Raw genomic sequence first — 16,306 nt, 5'->3', positions numbered from 1 at the left:
TAATTATTCTTAACTTATTGGGCAACAAAGCATCTATTAGCCTTCTTCAACCCATTAGCTTCAGCCTTCTTCATACGAACCACACTCTGCAAATCAATATTTCTAGGGTCATCATGTAGGTTCTATTGAACCTCCTTCAGCTCTATAGAAGCTCTTTCAGCCCTATTCAAAATATGGGAGAAATGAGACTCATTGAGACTTCTCAGGGGGTCCTTCAGAGCTTTTAGCTTCTTAGCAAGCTTGTACATTTTATGTCCATTCACATCCCTCCATGAATTTTTCACCACATCCTGAAAGTTGGCATGCTATCCCCACATGGTAAAATATTTAAATGGCCTCCTCCCTAATTGATTCTCCATAAGCAAGAAACTGTGCATGACGCACGATTAGAATAAATACCAAAAAGTTGAAAACAATCTGTGAATTTATATTAGTTAATCCACATTCACAAAAGCATTGTTCCATATCTTTTGTTTCATATGCAGTTACTGGATTCCCATTACTTTTCTCATTTGGCAGCAGAACGCTATTGAAGTCCCCAATCAACATCCAAGGTGCACAATATGTTTTCCCAAAATCACAAAACGACTGCCATAGTGGTATTATTGTATGGAAACCATATACAAAGTGACAAAGAAGTTTTTAGATGACATATGACTAAAAAGTGAGCAATGGATGACTTGTGCATTACAACTTACTAGTTGGATCTTAACCTTCCGCGGGTTCCATATGACTGCAATCCTTCCAGCTCCATGCTCCCCAAAATTATTTATTCGACACCAATTAACTTTCACGCCATTCGACCAAGTGAGAAAACAATCTGTGGATTTGTATTAGTTAATCCACATTCACAAAAGCATTGTTCCATATCTTTTGTTTCATATGCAATTATTGGATTCCCATTACTTTTCTCATTTGGCAGCAAAACACTATTGAAGTCCAAGTGCACAATATGTTTTCCCAAAATCACATAAAGACTGCCATAGTGGTATTATTGTATGGAAACCATATACAAAGTGAGAAAGAAGTTTTTAGATGACACTGGACTAAAAAGTGAGCAATGGATGACTTTTGCATTACAACTTACCAGCATCTTAACCTTTGAGGGTTCATATGACTGCAATCCTTCCAGCTCCATGCTCCCCAAAATTATTTATTTGACACCAATTAACTTTTGTTTCATGGGAAATGAGTTTGAATTTCTTAGAACTTAGAACACCAGAAGGGGATGGATGCTACACGATATTTCATGGCGTGAAGTTAATTTATGATTGTGAACAGTATAAATCAAGAACAGTAGGCGTTTATCGAAAACAAGTCGACACAAATGCAGCAGTTCCTTGACAATGGTGTTGGGTTCTGCAAAATTTTATGGCGTTCCAGTAATGGCGGTATTTGTGCATTACAGCCAAGTGGCGTGACAAGTCCCGTCTCTAATAACCTAGCTGCTGCTATTGCGATGGTTCCCGCTTCCTCCCCATGACGGCCGTCTCATTCACTCTCTCCCTCTAATGTCTAAAACCCTTCTCTCTCTCATCAGACCTCTTCACAACCCAAAACCCAAATCTTCCTCAACACCCCCGGTCAAAGCTCACATCAACAAACTCCTCTTTGACGTTTTCGAAATCCTCAAGACCCACAACCAATGGGAAGAATCCCTTGAAACCCGTCTATCCGAAGACGATGTTATCGTGTCAGACATTGCCCATCATGTGTTCGATCGAGTTCATGATGTCGAATTAGGCCTAAAGTTCTTTGATTGGGTCTGCCGACGACCGTATGGGTGTTCTCTGGATGCATATGCCTATTCTGCGCTCTTGAAGCTCTTGGCACGGGCGAGAGTGTTTTCGGAGATCGAAAATGTGTTGGGTAGTATGGATTCTGAGGAAATTTTGCCAACCAGCGAAGCAATAGGGACTGTAATTCGAGCATTTTCAGATTGTGGGTTGGTTGATAAAGCTGTCGGATTGTACTCATTTGTGATAAATAGACTCAATTGTGTCCCTGATGCTTTTGCTTGTAATTCCTTGCTTGATGCACTTGTGAAGTGTGGGAAGATTGAGTTTGCACGCCAGGTTTATGCAGAAATGATTGAGAAAGGTCATGAGGAGAATACTAGTGCGGATAATTACAGTATTTGTATAATTTTGAGGGGCTTGTGCAAGGAAGGGAGAGTTGAAGAGGGCAGGAAGTTGATTGAGGATAGGTGGGGAGAAGGTTGCATACCCAATGTCGTTTTCTATAATACACTTATTGATGGATATTGCAAGAAAGGTGACGCTCAAAAGGCTTATGAGCTTTTCAGAGAGTTGAAACTGAATGGGTTTTTGCCAACACTGGAAACTTACGGGGCTGTACTAAATGGGTTTTGCAAGGAAGGGAATTTTCAGGCAATTGATAAGCTTTTGATGGAAATGAAGGAGTGGGGATTGACCATTAATGTGCAAGTTTATAACAATATTATTGATGCTCAATATAAGCATGGTTGCAAGGTTGAAGCAGTGGAGACAATTAGAAAGATGATTGAAAGTGGTTGTGAGCCAGATATTGTTACATATAATACTCTAATTTCTGGGTCATGCAGGAATAGTAACGTTCAGGAAGCTGATCAAATTTTAGAGCAGGCAATAAAGAGGGGACTGATGCCGAATAAATTTAGTTATACTCCTCTCATTCATTTTTATTGCAAACTAGGGGAAGTTGTTAAGGCATCAAATTTGCTCATTGAGATGACAAAAAGAGGTCCTAAACCGGATATGATTACTTATGGAGCTCTAGTCCATGGACTTGTTGTAGCAGGGGAGGTTGATGTTGCATTGACAGTTCATGATAAATCGATGGAAAGGGGAGTGTTGCCTGATGCTACTATGTATAATGTTCTGTTGAATGGGCTTTGCAAGAAAGGGAGGCTTGCTGCTGCCAAGCTGCTGCTTGCTGAAATGCTTGATCAAAATGTACAACCGGATGCATTTATATACACCACTTTAGTTGATGGGTTAATCAGAAATGGTAAACTTGACGAAGCAAAAATTCTTTTCGAGCTTACAGTTGAGAAGGGTACGCATCTCAGCATTGTTGGTTACAATGCTATGGTTAAGGGCTACTGCAAATTTGGAATGATGAAGAATGCTCTATCATGTGTTAGTGCAATGATAAAATTGCACCTTGTTCCAGATGAATTCACTTATTCCACAATTATTGATGGGTATATTAAGCAGCATGATTTGGACAGTGCACTGAGAATGTTCAAAGACATGGTGAAACAGGAGTGCAATCCAAATGTGGTGACATATACCTCTTTGATTAATGGGTTCTGCCGCAAGGGAGATTCAAAAAGTGCTGAGAAAATTTTCAGGGAGATGCAATTGTATAATTTGGTGCCTAATGTAGTTACATACAGCATACTTATTGGTAGCTTTTGTAAGGAGGGTAAACTTGCTAAAGCAGCATCCTTATTTGAAGAAATGTTGATAAATAATTGCATTCCTAACGATGTAACCTTCCATTATTTGGTTAATGGGTTCGCAAACAATGCACCTAATGCAATTTCTAATAAAGGAAATGGATCTCAAGAGCATGAGAGGTGTATCTTTCTTGATTTTTTTGCAAGGATGATATCAGATGGATGGGAACCTAGGTCTGCAGCTTATAATTCTATCCTTATTTGCCTTTGCAATTATCATATGTTCAAAACTGCTTTGCAGTTGAGTGACAAGATGATGAGTAAGGGCTTTTCTCTGGATTCTGTTTCTTTTGCTGCCCTGCTTCATGGTGTTTGCTTGGAAGGAAGATCGGAGGAGTGGAAGGATATCATATCCTGCAATTTGAAGGAGTGGGAGCTCCAAATTGCTGTCCAGTATTCATTGGCATTAGACCAATACCTGCCTCGAGGAATGACCTCAAAGGCTTCTCTGATTTTGCAGACCTTGGTTGAAGAAAACAAGTTTCAACACTTAAAAGTTGACAATTTCAAAGTCTCAGTGAGTTAAAGTTTTGGGGAAACTGAAATACGTCTTTGGCAGGTCTGAGCAACCATGGGCAGGCACATTCTCTATGAAACCCATTGTTGGAAACTAGTATTGTATTGTGTATTTGGGATTCTGAGAATGCTTGCTATTGACTTGGTCCATGGAGCTCTACCTTCTTCTAGTGATCTGTGAAAGCAAATCTATGATGCAGGTTGGCCTTTGAGGATCTATACCAGTTGCCATGAGATGAGCAGGCAAGGGATGCATAGCCTCCTCCCTGTTATGAAATTTATTTCGAGTTAGGTTTGATTCTTCGGCAGATTATGCTCTTGACTTTTTATTAGTTGGTACTGACTTCTTGGTTCTTGTGCAGGCAGTTTGAAGTTGTTCAAATACACATGAATCAATCTGTTACAGTAGCAGTAACGCATCATTAAATTGAACTTATAAATGATTAGCAAGGTACTTAAAGTAGAACTGAATTTTCTTTGGAGGAATATAATGGAACACTTGTCCACATGGAGAATGCATATATGCATGTATTACATGGTCATATTGATTTATTTATTTATATATTTTGGTACATAAATGTATGTTTATTTACTATGTATGTATGATGTATATTGGTTTGTGTTTGTATGTACTATTTTCATGATAGAGAGAGAAAGAGAGATGGAGAGAAATGAGAATAATAGAAAATAGAAAGCTACTGTTGTGGCTCCCTGCCTTTATTTATTGTACAATTTTTCCATAAATATATAGGCTATAAAGCCTTTAAAACCAGGTGCAGGACTACTTTTATGTTTGGGCTGCCACCAAACCCCCCTCCTTCCCAAAAAAATGGTGTATGTGATCTCCATATGCTTTATTGGAATTTATAATTTTTTGAAATATTATCATTGAAATTGTCCATGATCGCATAAATTGGCGGAAAAGGATTCATGTGGCTGACCCCACCTAGTGGGACTTAAGGCTTGGTTTTGTTATTGTTGTTGTATCATTGGAATCCCCTAAACAATGAAAATACAATTCAACCTTTATTAAATTTTTGAAAGATTTGTAGTTTGTCCCCCCAGTTATCCTTAAATTCTTGAATGATTGGTTGACTAATGCTCAATTACCTCATACTTCTATTTTGTTTCCTCCCCTCATCCCTCCGACATGCACATCCGCACGCAAATAAATTGAAATAAAAGAAAATTTAAAGTTCTAGTTTAGCCCCTAATTTAATTTAATACATTCACTAGCATTTCCATTAACTTGGAGCATGCATTTCATACATTCCTAGTTTGTTACGAATATGCTTAATGTAAGCACCTCCTAAAGACTTTGCTTACAAATTAGCAAGCTGATCTTGCAATTTCACATGTCTAGTGCTGATAAGTTTTTGTAGAAGTTTGTCTCTGAGAAAGTGGCTATCAATTTCAATATGCTTTGCCGTCTCTTGAAATACTTGATCTGAGGCAATATGGAGTGCGCTGTAATTAGCATATTGATGTGCTACAAACCACCAAGAGAAGAAAAGAGAGGAGAGAGAAGAGAGTGAGAAAGTGGGGAAAAACACGCAAATATTCAATTCAAAATTTCCAAGCCTAAGCAAGCCCAATACATCATAAAAATTGATATGAAAACTAAAATTAAAAATGTATTACGTCAAAATCCCTTACATAAGAAATAAAACCCGTAAGACTTAAATAATAAAAATCATTGCATGAAAAAGAAGAAAACTAATTTATCAATTAGTTAAACCAAAACCTATTGGGCCTATTATATCAATTTCTTGGGAGTGGGCTTCCATAGAGGTTGGAATCAGTCCATCCATGTAGTCTTCTTGTCCCACATCAGTTCTCCCCCATTGAGACAAAATCAGTCCTGTCGAGTAGCAAAAAGGACCAAGGATGCCATTGCCAATGCAAAAATCAGCAATCTTCATAAGAAATATGCAAGCAGTGTGCTTCAGCTTGGTCATTTGAAGATCTGATTTTGTCAATTGAAAAGGAATTAAAATTTTCACACTTTGTGGAAAATGTTCCTTTCATACAATCATAGATGCCTTCAAAGAATGTGACAAATCTTGGGAGGAAGAATGTCACACTCCACTATCCCAATGAGCAAATCTATCTTGAAAGTCAGTGAGCAACTCAGTCACTTTCAAGTTTGTATTGCTCACCCAAGCCATCTTATATAGTTGAGGATTGGACGAAACCTTTAAATTCAACTTCTTTACTGTGTCCTCAAACACCGCATTCATTCCCTTGGTAGGGTTAATAACCAAAATGAATAGTTGAATTTGATAGATGCTTGCCCCCCTCCTGCTCATTATCAATATTATGATGAAATAATATGTGAAGCAGCTAAGCAAGCAAGCTGAGCATGCTCCTTAATATTTCCTCCTTTGTGGAAAGTAACTGGAGTTTTTCATCTTAATTATTCTGTGGAGTATTGCTTATAGATAATTCTAGGTGTTCATTTTATACTCAAAAGATTTAGAAAAAGGGATTCGTCATTGTTTGGGAAATGGGATATTAGAGGAATTTTAGTTAATTTAGGGTTGTTTAGGATATTTAGTTATCTTGGACTTTTTTCTTTTATGTTTGATTACTTTTGGACTATTTTGTAATTTTGATTAGTTTGGGGTTATTTTGAAATTTTATATTCTTTTATCTTTAAGGTTTCATAGTTTCCTATAAATATAGGCTTATAAATTATGATGTAAGGGATTATTGGATTTTGGATGACTGAATAAAATTTCCCCTGCTCTTTTATCCCTACATCAACCCTCTCCCTCTCTCTCTCTGCACTCATTATAGCAAGGTCAATCAGATTGTTGATCGCTGTTGAGATCTCTATGGGAAAATGACTTGGGCCAATAGATTTCTTGCTGAGGGTGATTGTATTGTTGACACTTCAAGTGCACCTACCCATTCTACAAGGACTTGAGCATATCATCTACAGTGTCCTCTAGAGGACTATAACAATCTTGTTTACATGGTTTAACAACTCCATGGCTCAATGGCTGGAAAGACCCTTTGAGGAAGAGGAAACTGTTTCAGCCCTAAAGAGTTGCAGTGGAGACGAGGCTCCAGAATCAGACAGTTTTAATTTGGCTTTCTTTCAAAGGTTGTGGGACCTCCTTAAGCAAGACATCTTTGGAGTCTTTAGAGACTTCCATAGTTCCCTAAAAGAGCGCAAGCTCTTCGTATTAAAGACTTTCGTCTCATCAGCCTGGTTAGTAACTTGTATAAACTCCTCTCCAAAGTTCTAACAGCCAGTTCAATTTGGCAATTTCAGAAGTGATTGGGAAACACCAGCATGCCATTGTGGCAGGCGGACTGATCATAGATGCTGCCCTTATTGTGAATGAAGTCCTTGATACCTATTTAAAGGGAGGAAAAAGATGATTAGTTTGTAAACTGGATATGACTGACCGTGTGAATTGGAATTGTCTGCTTCATATCATTGAAAGGATGAATTTCAGCCAAGTTTGGCGTCAACTGATCATTGATTGCATTTCCACTGCTTCATTCTCCATGCTGATTAATGACTGTCCTATGGAGTTTTTTAAGATCATCTCACCGGTTGAGGTAAGGAGATCCCTTCTCATCCCCTCTTATTTATCTTGGTTATGGAGGTTTTGAGCCATACAATAACCAAGGCAAATGAAGATGGCCTTCTTAAGGGGCTTAACATCAGAAGGAGCAGAGATAATTTTGCTGTCTTCCACCTCCTTTTGCTGATGATACTATTGCTTTTTGTGAGGATGATCATGTACAAATCCTTAACCTGAGTTGCATCCTCCTTGGGTTTGAAGTAGTCACAGGTCTGAAGGTGAATTTGAGCAAGAGTGTTATCATTCCTGTGTGGCCTTGTGATTGTGGCTTCCTTGCAGAAACTCTTGGTAACCTCAGAAGCTTCCCTATTTCCTACCTTGGCTTGCCTTTCAGAACCAACTTAAAAGACAAGGGTGTTTGGGATCCTATACTTGGCAGATTTGAAAGGAATCTGGCTAGCTGGAAAAAGTCGTATCTCTACAAGGATGGTAGACTTTCTCTTATCAAAAGCACCTTTGCCAACATCCTAGTTTGTTTTATGTCTTTGTTTCCCATCCCTACTGTTGTGGCTAATTGATTGGAAGGCTTCCAAAGAAGATTCCTTTGGGGGAACATGGGAGAGGAATTTAAATATCATCTTGTGAGGTGGGGGATTGCCTAACAACCCATGCAAAAAGGAGGGCTTGGTATTAGATCTCTTCTCCCTCTTAACAAGGCATTCTTGGGAAAATGGCTTTGGAAGTTCGTATCTGAGAAAATCATTTCTGGAGGGAAGTTATTGTACTTCACAACGGTTGGGACTCTAGAGAAGCGATGGTACAAGTGTCTGGAAATTCATCAAAAAAGGGCAGGGAACTTCTTTTCTCACGTTCTTTCCAATGTGGGAAACAGGGATGATGTGTCTTTTTTTGGCACAATGTTTGGTGTGGTGGCTCCCCTCTTAGTGCTTCATTCCCGTCTATTTGTAGACTTGCTTGTGACAAAAAACGCCTTCATTTGCCATCAGTGGGGACACTTAACCCATAGGAACGTTCCCCTGATCAGAAATGTTTTTAATTGGGAAATTGATGCTCTTATTGATTTTTATAGCAGTCTTTACAATGTTCAGTGCCAAGGTTCCTCCAACAATCCAAGTAGTCCCTACACAGTCAAGTCCTATTATAACCACTTTAGCTGTCCAATGGAGTGCACCGGCTCTTTACCTTGGATGCCCATTTGGAAAACAGCAGCCCCTTCCAAGGTTGCCTTTTCACCTTGGAGACTGCTCTAGGGAAAATCCTTACCCTTGACAACCTTCAAAATAAGGGCATCTCTACCATGAATAGGTGTTTCCTATGTCTTGAAGAAGTAGAATCTGCGAATCTCATCCGTCTCCACTACTCCTGGACCAGGAATCTTTGGAGCTTGGCCAGTTCTTTGGTTAATAAGAAGTGGGTCATTTCAGTGTCAATTGAGAGTGAGATTTGGGCTTGGAAAGGAATCTGTGCCCACAAGCCTAAAAAGACCCTTTCTCTTACTCCCCTTTCTGTTTTCTAGGTGGTCTGGAGAGAAAGAAACAGAGATGCTTTCGATAGGATGACTTCTTCTCTATAGGCTGTCAAATATAACTAGATTTCCATGATCTCTAGTTGGCATTGTGGGTTGCTTGAGAAGGACCTCCTTATTATTCTTGATTTCCTGGATGTACTTCAGCGACTGGTGTTTGTTTTAGCTTGTTGTGTTTTGTGTTGTATTTGAAAGGCTCTTGATGCCCAGTTTTTCTTTAATAAAATTTCTTTACCACTTTTAAACAAAAAAAAAAAAATCAACTCCAAACTCAGCCTTCTACATCCAGTGCTACTATGGCCTAGACTTCTTGCCTCTACATCCTCCTTAACCTAGGTTATTGATTCTAGTGCCTCCTCCCATATGACAGGCAATCCTAATTTATTTCAATCATTGAAACCCACTACTTTACCCTCTAAGGTTACTCTTGCTAATGGTTTAGTTACACCTATTTTTGGTTGTTCCACTTTCCTCCGTGTTATATATGCCTAAATTTCATGTTAACCTGTTATCTGCTAGTCAATTAACTAAAGTTATGCCATTCTCTCTTTCTCCTTTTGTTATTGAAGATCTCCATACGAAGAAGAGGATTGGTGGAGACTTGAGAAGGATGACCTGTACTATTATGATGGTGGTGGTAGATCTAGTACTTTCCATACCGACTTCTTCAATTTCTACCTATGGTGTTTCTTTTTGGATCAATGACATGTTCGTTTGGGTCATCCTTTCCTTTGAAAACTGCAACAAGTTTTTTATCTTCTTCTTCTTTTTTTGTGACAATTAAGAAAGCATATTAGGACATATTTTCCATCTAATGTCAAGTCTTGTAGTACATCATTGTTTTCTCTTATTCTTTCAAATATTTGGGGGTTCATGTAGAGTCAAGAATTTCACTGGCCAATATTTTATGTCCTTTGTGGATGATTTTTTGTTTACGACCTGCATTTATCTGTTAAAAAATAGGTCTGAATTTCTCTATCTATTTACTCAATTCTACAAGGAGAAAAAAACCCTCAGTTTGGCATTGGTATTCAATTCTTCAATCTGATAATGTACTTGAATTTGTTCAAAATGAGCTTCAGTTCCTTTTTTTGCCGGAAAGGGTTTATCAAACATCACATGTGTATGCCCCTTAGCAGAATGGAGTAGCTGAATGGAAAAAAATAGACATTTACTTCGACTTAGCATGTTGCTAAAACCCCTTGGACTAATGCTCTTTTGCATTGCAGCCTGTTTTTGCTTAACAAGATGCCCTTTGGTGTTTTAAGGGAACAATTTCCTTCTTGCTTAGCCAAAAAAAGGGAATAATTCCCTACTCTATTGTGCACCTAGAAACATCCGCATATCTGTTGTCCTCGAGTCTTCAGTTGTAATTGTTTTGTTCATGTTCCATATACTGGTTGCAGCAAGTCCTCTCTTTGAGCTGTTAGTTGTCTTTGTTGGGTATTTGAGAACTCATAAATAATATATATGTTCTTTTCCCCACATTTAAAAAAAACATACATTAGCATAGGTGTTATCTTTTTTTAGGGGACACCTTATTTCTCTAGTGTTAGGCCCTCCTTGGATGAATCTATTTTGAGCCCATCATTGACTTTCGTTCCCTTGTGTATTGGTCCCCCTATTCTTACCCTTATCCCTCTGGAGAAAACTTTTGCTCCTTTTTTATTTTCACTTTTGCTCCTTTTTTGTTTTCATGAATTGCTGAGCTAGAGAAGCAGTTGAGGGTATATGAACAATGGAAATGGACGTCATTACCGACATGCAACTGCTTCTTTTTCCTTTCATTGTTTCGACTTTTGTTTGTGGATATCCATCCCAATATAACTTGGATTTGTCAATGGCTCATCGAGAAGGTACTTGAACATGTGCTTTAAAGTCCTGCAACATTATCACTTATATGTTTTTAGTTTTTGATCTTCCTAATCCTATGCATTTTTTCGCTTTGTATATTTCCTTTGTTTCTTTCCATTCCTCACACGTTGAAACACTTTTACATGGTTACACCAGGGTGGAAGCATGCAATGGATGCCTTGAACACTCAAGGAATGCTAGACTTCGCGGATCTTCCTCCTAGTAAGGAGTTGGTTAGGTGTCGTTGGGTCTATGCCTTCAAATATCTTCTTAATGACTCGTTGAAGGGCTTAAGACTTGATTGATCTGCCAAGGGGTACACTTAAAGTCTCAAACATAAGGTATTGATTATTTTAAAACCAGCTCTCAACTAAATTTTATTATTGATATCATTAGCAATTAATTTCAATTGACCTTTATACCATTTGGATATGAAGAATGCCTTTTATATGGAGATTTGTAGGAAGAGGTATAAATTTAGTTTGGTGGTTTGGTTTTATTCAGTGTCACTCTAATCTTTCCGTCTTTGTTTGCAAAAAAGAGATGTGTGTACTTCTAGTATTTTGTGATGATGTCATCATCAGTGGAGGAATGTAGATTGCATAAGGCCATTTATGAATTGCAAGTGTCCAGAATTTCACATCAAGGGCTTGGGTACCCCATGTTACTTTCTTGATATTGGGATTGTATGGTGCAAAAAAGGGTTGAATCTACCTCTGCAAAAATATACCCTTGACTTGCTAAATGACATTGATATGTCAAGAGCTTAAAAAATTGATTCTCTTATCACAACATGAATTCATTTGGGATGTTGAATTGGACTTCGAAGATAAATGTCGATATAGATAGTTGGTTAGCAAGTTGATCTACTTGATCGTCACTAGTTCTAACATATCCTTATTGTAGTGAGTCAGTTAATAAAAAAATCCCAAACCTCCACACTTTTGAGTTGTTTGTAAGATTCTATGGTATTATAAATGCTCACTGGTACGAGCCTGATATATAAATGTAATAGAAATTGCGAGACTGTAAGATACTGTGGTGTAAATTGGGTTGTCTCTTTTTGATGGTCAAAGGTCTACTACTAGATGCTGAACATTTATCAAGGTAATATTGTTACCTGGCATAGGAAGAAACAAACTACTGGAGCAAGATCAAGTGCTAAAACAAGTTATGGCTTATACTGTGAATGAGCTTATATGGTTGAGGATTCTTATGTTAGATATAAGCTTCTTGGTCACCAAACCCATAGATATGTTTGTAATAGTCAAGCTACCATTTATATTGCTAGCAACCCAGTGTTTCACGAAAGGACAAAGCACTTTGAAGTTGTGTATTGTTTTGTGAGGGATGCTACATTGAAGAAGGTTGTGAGGACTTCATTTGTGAAATTTTGTGGATTAATTTGGCAGTGTTTTCATGAAAGCTTTATTTAAACTTGCCTCGTCTAGTGGTTGTAACAAGTTGGGGTTAGTGATGTTTATACTCCAGCTTGAGGATGAGTGTGAGAAGAGAATATGTTATTTTAATAATTATGTTGTGTGCAAGGGGGCATTTGTCTTTCGTGTTTTTTATTATTAATATATAAGAGGGCAGACCTAGAGCTGCATGTATGCTCCAGGAAACTGCCACATGACTTGTTCCTCTTCCTTTATTCTCTTCTTTACAACAATTTGTAACTAAAATGTTACAAATAAAATACATCAATGACGATTCATGATGTACATGATGCAATAACTATAATAACAATAACCAACATATTTATACTCAATTTCTATAAATTAAATTTGCTCAATTACTATAAATGAAATTCCTAAATAGTTAAATAGCTAATTTAGACATAAAATGTTGAATTATATGTTACCTAATATTTAGGTTTTATCACAATCATTGACTTCTGCAACAAGCAATTGATGAGGCAAGAACTCAGTGATGTTACTTTCTCTCACGAGCGATCAACAAAGTGAGGGGATGCAGGTGGCTGTTGAGCAATCATCAATTGTTCTAGTGTAGATAGCTAGCACCACAAAACCTATTGACTTGTTTCTTAGCAGTCAGCTTCCAAAAGAGGGTCAAAAAAAAGGGGAGAGAGGGATTCGAACCCTCGATAGTTCTGAACGAAGAACTATACCGGTTTTCAAGACTAGAGCTATCAACCACCCGGCCATTTTGTACCTTCTTATCCTACACCCACTTGCACAGTTATTTTTTTCCTGCGATGATATGACTGTAGAAAATAGAATGGTCCACATCACATCTTCTGTTGAGTAGTTTTGCGCAACTTCAGAGGGAGCCTATTTTGTAGTTGGTTTGTTGCCAGGGTATGTACTTTTGGCTCATTTGCTTGGATATGTTTCCACTTCATGCTATTTTATTTTACTGGAAAATGCACTAGGACCTTAGTGATCTTAACCAAAAGCTCAAGGTTTTCTAGATCCTAATATTTGTGCTTCTCAACTGTGTAGGATATTTAGGATGTGAACATGTTTTAAGATTCTAGGTAATTATCTGGTTTGCTACCTGGCCTCCAAAGTTTGATCTTTCCTACTGGGATCATCACAGTCTCTTACTTCTTGCTACCTAGGTGGATAACATTATAATTTTTCACGTACGAGGATAAAAGTTAAGGTTTTGTTATGTAAAGTATGTTCAAGGGGGCTTATTAATAAGATCCAAATTTCCAATTATCTGTCACTCTTCTGTATGCAAGAACTTTTTAACTCAATATGGGCAGAGCATGTTGAATAAGTTGCTTTGAAAAATTCCCTGTTGAGCATACTCTGTATATTTAAAAGGTTGGGCCCACTGCAAAGAGCTCCTGCTTATAGCAGGGCTGAGGATTGCAGATATATTGACAGCTTTGTTTGCATGTAGAGCTTGATTCCCTATATTCAAATCCATGCCACTGCACTTTATGGATGAAAATAATTTTTTCTATAATGTGCTCAAAAATATTCAAGGCATATTTTATTATAAATTTTAGGGAAAAAGATCTAAATACTTAATCCTTTTCTCCATACTAATATTATGACATGTAAATCACTTCAGTGTCAGGTGTTTCAACACAGGTATCTGTCATCATTGTTGAATGCCCTTGCACCACACATGCAACTTTGGTGTATTAAAAGCAGAAGTTGAATTTCCTTCCAAATAACATTGTTGGATTTGGATTATGAGAAGAGAGAATTGCATGTGAAACCTTATATGGATATGGCCCCTTATTTATTAAGGGCTCATGCCCAGGTGCTCTACAATTTGGAATGGTTATCACCAGAATGGCAATCACAAACTAACTATTTGATACAATGCTACATTGTTCTCCCCATCATATTTATTTCTTTTTTATCCTTCAAGGAGTTGAGTTTTGATTAATCCGCAGTTTTGAAATTATTTGATAGATAATGATGAGAGTTCAGATATGGGAAGAACTAAAAAATAGAGGCATGTTATTTGCCTGCAAATTTTCTTTGAACAAGAAGAGCATGAAGGATTTATTCAACGTTTATTTTCTCTTCTGAAGGGCATGAAACAGCTTCGGAAGCATTTTTGAATGTGGGAGGTGAGCAGAGTGGAAGAACAAGGGCTCTTTGAACAGAAACCTACCACTTTTATATCAGTGGTTGTATCTTTGCACAGCTTACTATTCTTGCTCGAGTAGATCAATCTATAAGGCCTCCTTCAGGCAGCACCATGGCCCCACAACCCTTCAGTCACTGCAACAAATAGATTGCCAGGTGGGAATTGATCTTCTCAGCTTCAACTGCACTTGGTTGCTGGAACTTTTTAACTCTATATTGTGACCGATATTAGATATTATTGTGAGTCTTGCGATTTGTTCATCTTACAGGTATGGTGGGTTCAACTACAGAAGCTTAAGCTGAAGGTTTGCAACATACTCGTGTTTGCAAGGGCTTATATGATGTTGTAATGCCACTTTTGCATAAAAAAGCTGCTGTTTTTGTGATGCTTCTGTAGTGTAGTGTTGCCAAATTCGTAGGTGATACCTAGGTTTGGAAATTTATGTATTTTTTTTTTCCTTTTCCTTCATTAGGCATGTTTTTGTGATGCTTCTCTGGTGATCTTGGTGCCAAATTCATTGCTGATATCAATGTTTCGAAATTCCATTTCTTGTAGGCTATATATATATATATATATATATATATATATATATATATATATATATTCATTTTACTCCGTTAAAGCCTATGTCAGACAGCAGTAGCAGTCCCTTGAGAATTTGGTGTAAAAAAAAGGATGTCCTTTGAAAGCAACTGCTATGTTAAGGCAGAAATTCCCAAGTCCATGGTTTACTTTCTGCTTCTACTTCATAGATGCCTAATAACCCATTCATGACAATAATTTACCAAGCAAAATGAAGTACAACTACTACTAATAGCAGATTTTGCAAAATATTTGCCAAATAATCTTTAAAGGGAAAATCCACATCAGCTTTTATAAAGTGGTCTTATAATACCTTTCACAGAGTTTAAGGATTTTCAGTTGAAGTTGAAGGGAGCCTTTTAATTTAACGAACATTGGCAATGTATCAGCTTGTGTTTCTTCAGCCTTGGGATTCATGTGAGAGTCACTATCTTGAAGATATACTTCTATGCAGAATGAAATATATGAAATAAGATGCATACTTTCATATCTTATGAAGGCTCAAATTTTCATCCAAAATATATGTCGGTCCTCAGAGGAAGTTGCTTTTAAACACTCTGCCTAAGATTCAGCTGTACTTGCATCCTTGTTAATGGGGATTGTGGCTAACCCTGATTGAATGAGTGTCTCAAGACTACAATGGGTGTGACGATGTTGAATATTAGTTTAATTTCAAATCCCCACATAAAAGGAGGATGCCTTAACCTTGCCCTTGGCCAGAAAAACTTCCCATGGGTTGATCTTAGGACTTTGGAAGGTTAGTGGCTGCTTACAATAGGTCCTATTTTCCAACTCATTGAAGTCATTTGATGTCCACGATGCACCCTGAACATGTTCAGTTCTCTTAAACATGGGCTTAGAGAGTTTCAAGATTCAAATTTTGATTTTATTTTTTAATCCTACAAGTTTCTGTCAGCAAGCAACCAGACATGGCAAGATAAGGTGATCTAATTTTTGTATTAAGGCTTCAGTGCAGCTCAGTTCCATGTGCAGTAATTCTCACCACACAAACATGAAGAAAATTATAGTTTGGTCATCCCAGGTAGTAGAATGCAACATTGCATAATATAAATGTCTCCTTCTATACATAGTGAGGAGCATGAGAATTGCATTGCATCTATTCATTCGTTGAGGAGCATGAGGATTGCATTGCATCTATTCGTTTGTTGAGGAGCATGAGAATTGCATTGCGTCTGTTACTTTGTTGTCTTGTTCAGTTTGGGAATC

General features: G+C 37.6%; 1 protein-coding gene across 4 annotated transcripts; it reads left to right on the top strand.

The window, feature by feature from the left end:
• The first annotated feature begins 999 nt into the window (after positions 1-999).
• LOC131157205 (pentatricopeptide repeat-containing protein At1g52620) lies at positions 1,000-15,043 on the top strand. Of its 4 annotated transcripts, none has more exons than XM_058111183.1 (5): positions 1,000-4,222; positions 4,342-4,430; positions 11,075-11,259; positions 14,439-14,652; positions 14,766-15,043. In XM_058111183.1, the coding sequence occupies exon 1, from the start codon at positions 1,512-1,514 to the stop codon at positions 3,987-3,989; it is 2,478 nt and encodes an 825-aa protein (XP_057967166.1). In that variant the 5' UTR covers positions 1,000-1,511; the 3' UTR covers positions 3,990-4,222; positions 4,342-4,430; positions 11,075-11,259; positions 14,439-14,652; positions 14,766-15,043. The 4 variants fall into 4 exon arrangements, with proteins under 4 accessions (XP_057967166.1, XP_057967169.1, XP_057967168.1 ...); XM_058111186.1 differs by having other exon boundaries at positions 1,055-4,266; XM_058111185.1 differs by lacking the exon at positions 11,075-11,259 and having other exon boundaries at positions 1,055-4,222.
• Positions 15,044-16,306: the final 1,263 nt, after the last annotated feature.

The sequence above is a fragment of the Malania oleifera genome, chromosome 6, assembly GCF_029873635.1.
Source record: "Malania oleifera isolate guangnan ecotype guangnan chromosome 6, ASM2987363v1, whole genome shotgun sequence".
In the NCBI taxonomy this organism is placed as follows: Eukaryota; Viridiplantae; Streptophyta; class Magnoliopsida; order Santalales; family Ximeniaceae; genus Malania; species Malania oleifera.
Note: the sequence above shows the minus strand (reverse complement) of the source record. Positions and strands in the feature narration are given on the sequence as shown.